This window comes from Podarcis muralis, chromosome 1 (assembly GCF_964188315.1).
Source record: "Podarcis muralis chromosome 1, rPodMur119.hap1.1, whole genome shotgun sequence".
NCBI classification, from domain to species: Eukaryota; Metazoa; Chordata; class Lepidosauria; order Squamata; family Lacertidae; genus Podarcis; species Podarcis muralis.
This window is the reverse complement of record NC_135655.1, coordinates 100,678,903-100,692,312: the sequence shown is the minus strand read 5'-3', so window position 1 is coordinate 100,692,312 and position 13,410 is coordinate 100,678,903. Positions and strand designations below refer to the sequence as shown.

Here is a 13,410-nt window from a genome sequence, read left to right as displayed (position 1 = left end):
CAAACAAGATTCAGTGCATCCTTCCGATAGAATAATATGGATGTATAGTTCAACATTAGTCGGATTGCAGATATACTGACCTACCACAAGGCAGAAAGTCCAAAAGTATTTAGATGAATTGACTGCTGCTCAGAATAAACCATGGTAGTGTTTTGTAGATGTTGGTTAATATCAATGACTTTTTAAAGGGAAATCTCCTTACAACAGATACGGTACAATGAATCGCACACAAAGCCGCCCATTGGAAAATGACTTTGGAAATTAATAGCCTGGAACAATGCTCTTTCCACCACCTCCCCCAAGAAGGGGGGGTAATTTTGACTGGTTGGTAGTTAATCCATTCCAACTGGTCCAGGAACGGTTTCTTTAGGAGTGGTGACACCACTGCCACTTTTAAGGCAGCAGAGAGCACCCTCTCAGGCAATGAAGCATTCAACGTGATCTGAACCCAACTAGTCAACCCCGCTTTGCTAATTTAATAAGCCGGGAACTCAGCTCAGCTGGGCGAAGATCATGAGGAGTGCTGCATTAAAGTTATTGTAACATTCACGGAATAGCCTCGTATCTTATATGGAGTTAAATGGTGTTTAAAGATGTCGGCAACTCTTCTTCCAAACACAGCTCACACCCTGGGGCTCAATTTTTTTCCCCCATGTTACACAAGCTTCTTCCTTCACACTGCTTATATAGCAAAACTTTGTAGAGGTGAATGTCTGAGGTATGAATCAACTGGCTGTGGATATGCCCCTCCAAGGCAGCTCGCATCAGCCAGATCAGACTTCAAGTGAATGAGGCCAGGAAAAATATTTCTTCAACCATTGAGCTGGTGTTTTGTCTAGGCTTTGGGATGGGTGAAACAGCTGGATGGCATGAATGATCTAGGCAGGAGTGGGGTGACAATTTAGGACCATGGAGCAGTACGTAACAGCCAATCATTATTCCTTTCATATTAATAATTATATTTATATACCTTTTTTGTTTTTTTTAAAAAAGTTCTCTCCCCTTTCTCTTTTCTCTCTGCTGTTTTGCGTGTGTATCTTCCCCCCTACTGACCATTGCCCTTTTCATCTCTCTCCCCTCTTCCTTTTTCTTCTTCTTTCTGACATTTCTTCTTCTTCTCCTTCTTCTGCTAACTCCACTCTAATCACCCTCTTTGCCAGCTTTCGCAGCCAATGATTTCAGATGGAAAATCTGCCGCTGCCAGAATCCCTCCTCCACAAACATTAATGGCCGTGCACTGGAAAGGCTGCCCTGCCCTGCCCTCCATCATCTAATTTGAGACGCTGAGGGGGCAGACAAAACAGATGGTTGGCATAGATGATGATGATTCACTGCTTGAAATCCTGGTGAAACATATCTGAAATCAGTGAGAGAGGAGCAGGCCTGACATTTGACAGAGACATGTAAAAAACGAACAGTTCCAGACAAAGGTCAGCCCCATCCGCCTGTTATTTTCCAGATGCACCAATCATAGGCTATTAATTTGACAGCTATATTGAGAATATATACCTCTTTCCCAAACAAGCCCAATCTTGCTTGAGCAAAAAGCAAGGCTCAAATCATTGGTGGGGAGAGATAAAGGGGTCCTTTATGAAAGCCAGAAAACCCCACCCCCTTGTTCTTATTCAAGCCAAATCCTGCCCCTCAATAGCTTTCTAAAAATGTTAGTTAAGGGGGATGTCACAAAGGTAACAGGGGTGGTAATCAAAAGTGCTGGGAAATGGGTTTAATCAGATCTCTGCTGCCATTTGTACATGGTTTCATTTCCTAGGTAAGGAAGAAAGTAGCGACACTCAAACCAATCTAACCAGTAGCATGTCATGATGACTTTACTGGGCCATGTCCAATGTTCTTGTGCAAAGCCCTGAACAATATAAGACCAGGATGCATTGTCTCCATAAGGACTGTGGCTGCCTTACCCCATATGCCCCATGCTGAGCACTGTTTTTAATTTGTAAAGAACAACTTAACCTGTTGTAATTGGCAGATAATGATTTTATGCTTGGTTTTAGCTTCTTACCCTGGCTGGACCTAGACACATCAAAAAAGTGTTTCAGTTAAATGTGTTTTAAATTTTGTATGAGAAATCGGGTTGGCAAAAACGGAACTCCACAGCACCATCTGGTGTCACACCGTTATAATGCATATACAACACATATAGAGCCCTTTTTTTTGCCAGTGTAGCTGAGTCCCCCGTCTCCTTGGTTGATTTGCTTTATATTGTTGCTGCTTTTCTGAAATCATAATTTTAACTGTTGCAAGCTATCCAGTGTGGCACTTTTGTATTAGAAGTTTAGTATCCAAATATTTTAATCGATTAAAAAACCCCAATAATGAAATCTGGCTTTAATTCTCCTGACAAAAATCTGAAGAATGGGAACCAAAAAGCCAAGGAGTTCTGCACACCCAGAAGACTAATGTAACAAGGAACGGAAGAATTTCCACAGAAGCTAGTAACAATATTGGTTGCTTCTATCACAGAGTCCTTTAGTGATGCTGAACAATTGCTACTGAAGTTACCTGGAGGTGGAATTAATATCAAAATCCCCTGCAGCACTTTATTATACTACTATATTACTCAGCAATGTCCTTCCCTATGGCCCAGATCTGGCTATAAGGTATACTCACAAGTAAATCCCATTCAGCAAAAGTACCAGGCGTGGATCAACTCACAGAAGTCTCAGATGCTTCAAAGGGCAGGATCTGGATCAGGATAATGTAAAGCTCGTCGCAGGCACTCCATCCTGCCCATCTGGTTTTGGATCTGGAAGACCAAGGAAACGTGTGGGGATATAAAGGGTGAATTGTAGGCAAGCACAATTTGTCCACAACCTCAGTGTATGTGTGTGTACACGTAACTCTGAATTCTGTTGACTTATTTTGCTCTTTTGAGTGGGTGCCATTTCTTTCCCAGCCATTAAAGGCTATTGCCTTCAAACACCTAATAAATAATGTTCTTTTATCCCCTAGTTCCCGCTCTGATTTTTTTCAGCAGCAAACTGTGCAAAAATGGCAAGTCCTACAAAGCTAAGGACAACAAAGAACCTGGAAAATCACAAAGACTAAAATCTGAGCTATGTACCTTATCTGACATTTATATTTGAACACAACATGCTCATGATAATATTAACATCAGAAGGAAATGGCCTCAAATTAATTGATTATGGTGATGATGTTGCAAGCGGAAATGCAAATGGAATTAAGTCTCTCATGTAAGATATGGAAGACGGCAATTCAGTCTTTTCTTTGTACATTATGTCTCAGTATCGTGAAACAATGAGCTCAACCCAGCTCTAGTTGTACATATTGCATACAACTCTAGATCAGTTTGTGTCTCCACGTCAGCAGGCATATCTGTCAAACTCAGCAGAACTTGGATGAGAATTGTGAGCAGGATGTGATGGACAACCCATGTCTATTGTCAGAAGTTTATTGTTTAACCATTAAGGCAATTACAAAACTTTCACCATTATTACAACTCCCAAAATAAAACACACCAGTTCCACTTCCATTCTACTGCAACCTCTGGTTGTGGTTCGAGGACCCGACCCCCGCGATGTGGAAAGAATACACAACGACACGTTATATAAGGTTAATGGGCAAGGAAAGGCCACAACTTTATTGACTACAGCAGTGGAAAGGTATCGCGGCGAGACGACGAAGAATGAGGCCGGGGAGAGGCTGTTGCCGCAGCAAAAGGCTGCTGAACACGCCCCCTCTCAGGCACCTGGTTGGATGCCTGCCGAGGGGCGTGGGCGCCAGCCAGGTGAGATGGAGGCAGGGGGCTAACGCCCCCTGCTAGGGACGGTGCTCGGCTCCCGCCCACAACCACTCCCCTCTCTTGCAGGGAGGAGAGTCTGTATGTAGACGAGGCACCATAGATTCGTGAAATTATCTTATGAACCATATTTTGCAACATTTCCACAAAGCATTAAGGGCATCTCAGCTGCAGTCCCTTGTAGGCTTCCGCAGGGCTTCCATAGGAAGCTGTCGTGTGTTGTCAGATCTTTGGTCTGTCTAGCTAGCTCAGTATATATTGACTGGCCCTGGCTTTCTAGGGTTTCAGACAGAGGTCTCTCCCAGCCCTACATGGAGATGCTAGGAACTGAACCAGGGACCTTCTGCACGTGAAACAGATGCTCTGCTGGTACACCACAGCCCATCCGTTGCAGCAGCTTCCTAGATTTCACTAGCTGTTGAAAACAGAGGAAAAGCAACTATGGGCTCATCTGTGTTGCTTATCTCGTACTGGATGGCTGTCTTGAGATCAGATGCCTGCTATGCTGGGGAAACTCAGCGCTGCAGTTACACTTTGCTAGCTGGGGCTTTCTTCTAGAGCAAATGCCAGACATTATGCACTTGCTCACGAAGACGCGATTCCATGGTGCTTTGATTATCTAGGAGTGTGTTCCAGATGGTGGCCTCAGTTCTTTAGGCATGTTTGGGCAGATCCCATCTGATATGCCTTCAAGTCTTAAGAGTCTTATATATCATATGCATTTTTGCCTGGAGATAAGTTTCGCTCGGTTAAATAGGATTTGCTTTTGGAGTGCATGCAGTGCCGCAACCTACAATACTTCAGTTAGCCAGCCCCCTTCCTTTTTTCTCAGTCTTGTTCCTTAGGTGGACACAATTTAAGTTACAACAACTCCAAAAGGAAACAGCTTTTCTAATTATGAAAAGTGAGTAATGGCCCCAGGGGTGGAACTGGAATGTGAACTGGAAAATACTTCATAACATTTACATTTTTTGATATATGTCCAAAGTCACCAGCATAAGGTCCCCTATCTTGGGGAGTCTGCGTAAGGGATGTTTGAAGGCTCTTCCTTTTAATTTGTCAGTTCTTCTAACAAGGAGGCACCACAATTTATAGTGCTATTGCAACACTTTCATGCAATGTGTTTTGTCCTTTCCCACCAATATCAAACTTCAAAGACGAGAGAGTGCTTTAGATGAAACACAACCTAATGATTTTATCTCATAATGGATTCTGGGAATCTTTCCTATCTGATGCTGTTAAATATGACAAATGAAAAGAGAGTTTGCATTCCCAGCCATAATGATTTAACATATGCTACTGAATGATGAATCACTCCTCCTTTAGTAGTCTCAGCAGGCAGTGGCCCTCAAACTATGGGCTGGGGCAACTTAAGGGAGCAGGGGAAGGGCACTTGCAAGAGGGGAATGAAGGAGGGAGGGAGAATCCTGCAACAGGCAGAGGTAGAGATATGGTTGAATGCTAGACAATTTGGGACAGATAGAAGAAAGTACTTCACACAGTGTGTAGTTAAACTCTGAAACTTGCTCCTGCAGTAGGCAGAAATGGTCACCAATTTGGACAAAAGAGGATTAGACAAATCATGGAGGAGACAGCTATTGAAGGCTGTGTCCTACCCTCTCCCTGGCAGAGGCAGCATGCTTATTGATTCCAGTTGCTGGGAATAGCAAGTGGAAGAGTGCTGTTGTGCTCCTGTCCATCTTGCAGGCTTCCCATAGGCACCCAGTCAGCCCTTGTGAGAACAGGGACTCAGCTACACAGCTGCAAATATAACGTTTTAAGTGCATTTTACAAACGTGACACTGGATGGCGATAGTGAGCTCATGGCAAATTCAATATATATTTCCAAAGCGTGATTTTTAAAAAGCTTTTTCACACTGTTTTTTATATCTGTCTAGATTCCACCCAGGATGCTGGACTATGTGGGCCATTGGTCTGATTCAGCAGGCTGGTCTTATTTATGTTCTCCTTTGCAGGAATGTTACTTAGTATTACTTAGTTCCTTAGCTACACAGGCAGGTTCAATTTCCTTCTCTGCCTCCCTCCAGTTTTGTCGGCCATGTTTTATTAGTTATGGACAAACACACACATGCACCTGGGTCTATGTGTCTAAAATTTGGCAAGGCTAACCCCCTCTTGGGGTCTACTATGGCTGCAGATTTTATGCACCTACATTATAAAACCCTCAAACATCTTTGCTGTTTTGGCTTCACGGTGCAAGTCAACAAAGGGACCAATGTTTGGTTTTCTGAATATTGCTTCAGATTCAAGGTCCAAGGCAAAATGATATTAAGTCTATAGGGGCCTGATCCAATGCATCAAGTTGAAGCACGGAATAGGCCTTGCTCAGCCCTAGTAAAAAGCATGGCACTCTTTCAGTGGGTCAAATTTGTGCATCTGGATCTGAACAACTAAGTGCTGTTGTTATTTTCTAACAGCTACATTTACATATTTGGGGGGGAGTATTTTTCAGATTTCAGTTTTTTGTCTCCTGTATTAAAGGTCAATGGCTGATGTGGGTGTCTGGGAAAGAAAGCAATGATTGTAAATGTCTGTGGAAATATGACTAAGAAACAGCTCTGAAGGGATATGGTCCATGCTGCAAAATGTTTCCTTTTATTTCCAGAGTATGGGTTAACTATGAAACAACTGTATTAACAGTTCTGTGCTTATTTCCTTTCTTTTTAATGTACTCTTTAAGGGCAGAGAGGGACTCCACACAAACACAGCGTTGCTGTTTTGTTAGGCCAGTTTATAAAGAAGAAGCAAGTTCACTTCATAAAAGAAAAACCAAGACACTTTGACAACAGACCCATCTCTTAACAACACAAATAGCACAATCTTTGTCATTTTCAGGTTGGGAGCATTCTAGGCATGGTCAGAAGCAAATGGGCTGAGTTGTTAAAATTGCTGCACACTAAATCTAGCAAGGGACGCAGGTGGCGTTATGGGTAAAGCCGCAGTGCCTAGGACTTGCCGATCGTATGGTCGGCGGTTCGAATCCCCACGGCGGGGTGAGCTCCCGTCGTTTGGTCCCAGCTCCTGCCCACCTAGCAGTTCGAAAGCACCCCCGGGTACAAGTAGATAAATAGGTACCGCTTTATAGCGGGAAGGTAAACGACGTTTCCGTGTGCTGCTCTGGTGCAGGCTCGCCAGAGCAGCGATGTCACACTGGCCACGTGACCCGGAAGTGTCCTCGGACGGCGCCGGCTCCCGGCCTCTAGAGTGAGATAAGCGCACAACCCTAGAGTCGGACACGACTGGCCTTCGGGCAGGGGTATTGTGGCATCTGAATATAGACTGCATTATTAATCAAGACTTATATTGGCTTATATTTTGATCAGGTTCCTAAAATTCTAAAAATAATGTTTCTTCCAAGGTAGAAAACCAGCAAGCAGCAAGCAGCAAAGGGCCCCCTGGTTTATTGCGGTCATAAAAAAAGCTGGAATTACAGGTTAAAGAGCAAGGTTACGGACCCAACATAATTAAGAGTTAGTAAACAGTAAAATGATACCAGGGGCCTCTCTTAAACTTGAGCCACAGGACAAAAGGTCAAGAGCACATGGAAGAGAAAGCAACTGGCTGAAGAGGGGGGGGGGTAAACTAAAGAGGCTTCTTTAAAAACTGTTTTTTACTGAGTTCCTTCCTTTCAACTTTGAGAAGCTTTATTCTTTTAAAAGGTTACCTATGATAATGTATGAAATATATTGGTTTAAATGTAATTATGCAAAGGATTTAAGAAATGCTAAATTCTTATTTCATATAGTTGTAAGAGTTGTATTTAAGTCAGCCCCCCTGCCAGAAATGAGACGCCATCCGAGCAGTTCTGATATATATGGTTGTCAGACATTTGTTTAGAAACCTTCATATGAAGTAGATCTTTCAATGTTGATGTGAAACTCAAGATCCTTGACATATGTTTAAGATAAAAATTTAAGATTAACCATTTGTTTTAGAAGGCAGTAGGGCAAGGAGGGCAGGAGGTGAGCTGGTAATTAAGATTCCTTGTTGAGACACATGTAAAGATATATTAATACTTGTTTGTCAATTATAAATGGAAGGAAATATAGCTCTTTGTCTCCCATAAAAGGCAATAGGAAATGAGTGTATTTTTGTGATTGGTCATACCAATCAGCCAATAGGAATTTCAACCAGGCTGATGGGACAGAGGCAGCCCAAGGAGGAGCAAAGGGGGCTGGATTAAGGGAATATAAGTGCTGGCCATAATGGCAGGAGGCCAGGCCAGAGCTTGGTAACCATATACCACTGTGCCTCTCATTTATTTGTCTGACAAATAAATTATTATTTTAATTTCTCTATTGCTGCGTTGAATATTTCATTCCAGCTAAGCGTTAACCACAAGCAGGGTGCTACATTTTATGGTGCCTGCGACTCGGATCAGTGGTCTGCTGGAACACAGCCCCTTCGCCTTACTGGACGGGGTACAAGACAGAGGATCACTCACTGCCTACCCAGCGCGCAATGGAAAAATTTTTTCCAGGGGAACGCAGCAGTCTCGTCTGTCTGATACCCTGCCCACCGACGGCGACGGACCGGGGGGAAACGGAACCAGCTAAGGGTAAGTGCACTAAAGGGTTTTGGCCCTCCAATTAATTGGGAGGAAGAGAAGTCCTGATCAAACTTCTGCGTCTCAGTAAAGGGGAACTGAGTACGCTAGGTGGCTGGGTACATCAGATGGTGATCTGGTGTAGGGAAAAGGGAAGATTGGGAGGTAGAGTGTGGTTGAAGTATCTAGCACATTGCATGTGTGAGAAAGTACAATGTGTAACTGACCTAAGTGTGGAGTGAGTACTACTTCGTTTCCCAGTAAGGTGTGTGTGTGAGTGACTGAGTGGATACTTCACAGGGCCATACAATGGGAGTTGGGGGTTCAAAGGGGGGAAATACACCTCTTGAATGTATGTTAAATAATTTTAAGAAAGCCTTCTCAGGGGCATATGGAGTCAAAATGACGCCAGGGCGCTTGAGAACGTTATGTGAACTAGAATGGCCAAAACAAAATACTGAATGGCCATCTCAAGGAACCTTTGATATAAATTTAGTAAGCAAACTTTGGTCTAACATCACCAAAGAAACTGGAGGGTGCCCAGAACAATTTTCATATATAGATTCTTGGCTGAGCACATTAAATAAAAATCCTCCATGGATAAGGGAATGCAAAGTCCAACGATGTAAATTATTGGCTGTAAAAGCCAAAGCTAGGAAAGGAATCTTGCCAAATAAATTCAAACCCTCCACCAGTTGTAACCCCAAGGCAAGAAAGTGGAATGAATAATGGGGGTGGAGTCATAGAACTTGATTCCTTGATAGATTATGATAAATATCTTCAGGAGGCATTGGAGTCCTATAATGAAGCCCAAGCAGAAGTGGTTATTCCATCTGTGAGTCCCAGTAGAACTCCATCTACAGTCTCTTTTAGTGGAACAACTGATTGCCTACCCCAAACCCCTGTACATCCAAGTCCTAGAGAATTATTACAGAAGTTACAGGGAGACCTTAATCGGTCAGCAAGCAATACAGCTAGGCGTATAGAGCTGCCAAAAGAACGCCTTGGGACAGATACCATCCCCTATGATTTGAGGCCCCTAGAAGCAAAGCGAAGAGAAAGGTCACGTAGTAGCCCCTCTTAGAAGAGTATTTGATGCACTTGAGGAGCCTGTGCTGGTTAATGGGCAACCCGGACCAAGGCCACCTCGAACTTCGATCCTCCAGTACATTCCATTCACGACTACAGTCTGATGAATTGGAAAACGCCCCATCTTTCGCAGAAAAACCTCAGGCTATGATGGACTTGGTGACTTCAATAGTAATACTCTCTTCACCACTGAGGAAAGGAGAGACATAATTGAAAAGGCACAGATATATTTGCGTGAGCAGGCCAGAGTGGGAAATATTTATAATATTGACCGTCATCTCCAGGACAACTTTCCCTTGGAAGATCCTAATTGGGATCCAAACAATGCGATTCACCTGGCCAGGCTTACCACCTACCGCCAGACGCTTGTGCAAGGTATCTGCAGGGCATGCCAGAAGCCCACTAATATGTCTAAAGTCTCAGGAGGGTAGATGTGTTACCCACAAAAAGACTTAAGTTGTCACCTTTTGAGCTCCTGTATGGGAGGCCGCCCTCCTTTGTTCAGGATATTCCAACTGACCTCAAACAAATAGGAGACCATGTGACACAGGGATAAGTGCAATCTCTCTCCCGTGTTTTTGTCTCTCTCCCGTGTTTGTTTGTTTGTTGTTTTTTTATCTTAACAGGTGGGCCCTCAAGCACACGCCGTGCAGCATTGCCAAGCCGATTCATCAGCTCCAGGCTGGCATAGCATATGGGTGAAAGAGTGGAAAACGTGATCCACTTGCACCTAAGTGGCGTGGACCTTACACCGTCTTGCTTTCTACTCCAACAGCGGTGAAGGTAGCTGAGGTGACCCCCTGGATTCATCACTCTCGTTTGAAGAAGTCTGAAGGCAGTTGGACGTGCAAAGGTGACCCCTCTAATCCTTTAAAACTGACTCTTTCTAAAAACCCCTGTATCTAGCCCTACCGGGAACGGGTTAGGTCACGGGCAACATTAGACGACCGGCCTGCTGCAGCCACAACTTGGAAGCTGGCTGACCTGCGCACGCCTGAAGCTTGAGGAGCGTCTGAACCAGCGACTGTGAGCGGGAAGATTCTCTTATACAATTGATTGACTGCCCCCTTGTGGAACAATTATCAGAGATATTACACATTGGGGATCCTTGGGATATATGTTTTGGTCTTGGTGGTTCCCCATTTCTGTCACTGGGGGAATTATATTGGGACTAATAGTTTTATGCTATCACAATAAGGTAATCTTTTGTGGAAGGAATGCATATGCTAGACATCAACATGATTTTATTATTAATCCTGATCCCTTGGTAAGGGGAAGGGTCCTTGAATCTGACCAAATTTGCTAAATATGGATTCAGCTATGACCACAATATGTGGGTAGGTTTAGCTGAAATGGTAGCCAATGTTGCAAATAGGACCAATTGCCTTGTTTGCTCTCTTGGGCCAGATGATTCAGAGGGAGGTATGCCCTTATTACCGATACCATTAGATGCCATTGGTATGGTAAGCGAAATGCCACACCAAACAGAAATACAGAATTTCCCCGGATGGAACTCAACTAAACCATTACGAGTTATACCTGTACAAGGGGAATTCTGTGTACATAAATCATCAGATGCAGCTGATTCTATCATGATAGGCTCTTCTCATTGTCACTATACTTGGGATTATATTAAGAATAGTCATACCTGGGCACACGGTACTACCTATCGAACTCGGAATACCTTGCCCTGTGCACCTCCTTTTATTCATGCATGGAAAGTGGTATGGAACACAACTGTGACAGAAAAAGGCAATCTAACATACTGCACTGTGAACTCTCTGCCTCTTTTGATATTTTCGCCTTCTGTACTCCACGTACCAAAAACCTCAGACCCGATGGTTGTGGTGGATATGTGGAGAATGGGCATACAAGAAACTCCCTTCCAAATGGAGTGGGACTTGTTTCCTGGGATGGGTATTACCACCAATGTGGATTTGCCCACTAGTTCAGCTAAGCGAACACGAAGGAATGCTGATATTTCTCGTATAGCAGGAGGAAGTACCCAAAGTTGGAGCGGTACTGATGATTGGCTGCCAGAGCGCATTATAGCCTATTATGACCCTGCCTCCTGGAATCCTGGTGAGCTCATACAAGGGGCACGGGATCCTATTTATAATCTAAACAGAATAATTCGATTGCAAGCAGTAGTGGAATTGGTAACCAATGCAACGGCCCAGAGTTTGAGACTTATTGCACAACAGTTGGATGAAAGTAGAGCCGCCATTTTGCAGCTGAAAATGGGAATGGATTATGTACTTGCCAAGCAGGGAGGTCTATGTGGAGTCTTGAACTTGACAGGGAATGCCTGTTGCTTTAACATTTCAGATAATGGTGAGGCAATCCGTGTGTTGGCTACAAAGATGGAGAATATAGCACATGTCCCCATTTCATGTTTTAGATCAAGCTATCAAGGACGCTTGGTAAGCAAGGTCCTTGAGCTTGAAAGGGGGGAATGTGGCATCTGAATATAGACTGCATTATTAATCAAGACTTATATTGGCTTATATTTTGATCAGGTTCCTAAAATTCTAAAAATAATGTTTCTTCCAAGGTAGAAAACCAGCAAGCAGCAAGCAGCAAAGGGCCCCCTGGTTTATTGCGGTCATAAAAAAAGCTGGAATTACAGGTTAAAGAGCAAGGTTACGGACCCAACATAATTAAGAGTTAGTAAACAGTAAAATGATACCAGGGGCCTCTCTTAAACTTGAGCCACAGGACAAAAGGTCAAGAGCACATGGAAGAGAAAGCAACTGGCTGAAGAGGGGGGGGGTAAACTAAAGAGGCTTCTTTAAAAACTGTTTTTTACTGAGTTCCTTCCTTTCAACTTTGAGAAGCTTTATTCTTTTAAAAGGTTACCTATGATAATGTATGAAATATATTGGTTTAAATGTAATTATGCAAAGGATTTAAGAAATGCTAAATTCTTATTTCATATAGTTGTAAGAGTTGTATTTAAGTCAGCCCCCCTGCCAGAAATGAGACGCCATCCGAGCAGTTCTGATATATATGGTTGTCAGACATTTGTTTAGAAACCTTCATATGAAGTAGATCTTTCAATGTTGATGTGAAACTCAAGATCCTTGACATATGTTTAAGATAAAAATTTAAGATTAACCATTTGTTTTAGAAGGCAGTAGGGCAAGGAGGGCAGGAGGTGAGCTGGTAATTAAGATTCCTTGTTGAGACACATGTAAAGATATATTAATACTTGTTTGTCAATTATAAATGGAAGGAAATATAGCTCTTTGTCTCCCATAAAAGGCAATAGGAAATGAGTGTATTTTTGTGATTGGTCATACCAATCAGCCAATAGGAATTTCAACCAGGCTGATGGGACAGAGGCAGCCCAAGGAGGAGCAAAGGGGGCTGGATTAAGGGAATATAAGTGCTGGCCATAATGGCAGGAGGCCAGGCCAGAGCTTGGTAACCATATACCACTGTGCCTCTCATTTATTTGTCTGACAAATAAATTATTATTTTAATTTCTCTATTGCTGCGTTGAATATTTCATTCCAGCTAAGCGTTAACCACAAGCAGGGTGCTACAGTATCTTTACCTTTACCTTAAATCTAGCAACCTTATTCAAGCCTCTTCACTTGAGTGCCTGATGGGCTTGAATGAAGTGTTTTTTGTGTGTGCAAAAGGTCTCAGGTTTAATCCCCAACATAGCCAGGCACTGAGAAACCCTCCAGTCTGAAACTCTGGAAAGTCACTACCATTCAGTGTAGACAATACTGAAACTGATAGACCAATAGTCTGACTCAGTATAAGGCAACTTAATATGTTTCTCTACAGTGTGAGCCCTCTTATGTGACAACCTTACATAAATTGTTCCCTCCTTGCTGCTGTTTTTGGTACACCTAGTTTTAAGCCCGGTTAATGGCCCGACTTTATGTGATAATCATATACTGGTTCTTTTTGACACAGCATCCACCACGGTTGAAATCCCTGACTTATTATGAATCAAACAACG

The 13,410-nt window shown here is 43.1% G+C and overlaps 1 protein-coding gene across 2 annotated transcripts; it reads left to right on the top strand.

Annotated features, from left to right (window-relative positions):
* Nucleotides 1-7,063: 7,063 nt before the first annotated feature.
* Nucleotides 7,064-12,927, top strand: LOC144329142 (uncharacterized). Of its 2 annotated transcripts, none has more exons than XM_077935873.1 (2): nt 7,064-8,357; nt 10,210-12,927. In XM_077935873.1, the coding sequence occupies exon 2, from the start codon at nt 10,766-10,768 to the stop codon at nt 11,900-11,902; it is 1,137 nt and encodes a 378-aa protein (XP_077791999.1). In that variant the 5' UTR covers nt 7,064-8,357; nt 10,210-10,765; the 3' UTR covers nt 11,903-12,927. The 2 variants fall into 2 exon arrangements, with proteins under 2 accessions (XP_077791999.1, XP_077791998.1); XM_077935872.1 differs by having other exon boundaries at nt 10,061-12,927.
* The last annotated feature ends 483 nt before the right edge of the window (nt 12,928-13,410 follow it).

Coding starts and splice junctions, on each gene's coding strand:
- LOC144329142 (XM_077935873.1), top strand. CDS start 10,766: ATGTGGGTAGGTTTAGCTGAAATGGTAGCCAATGTTGCAAATAGGACC.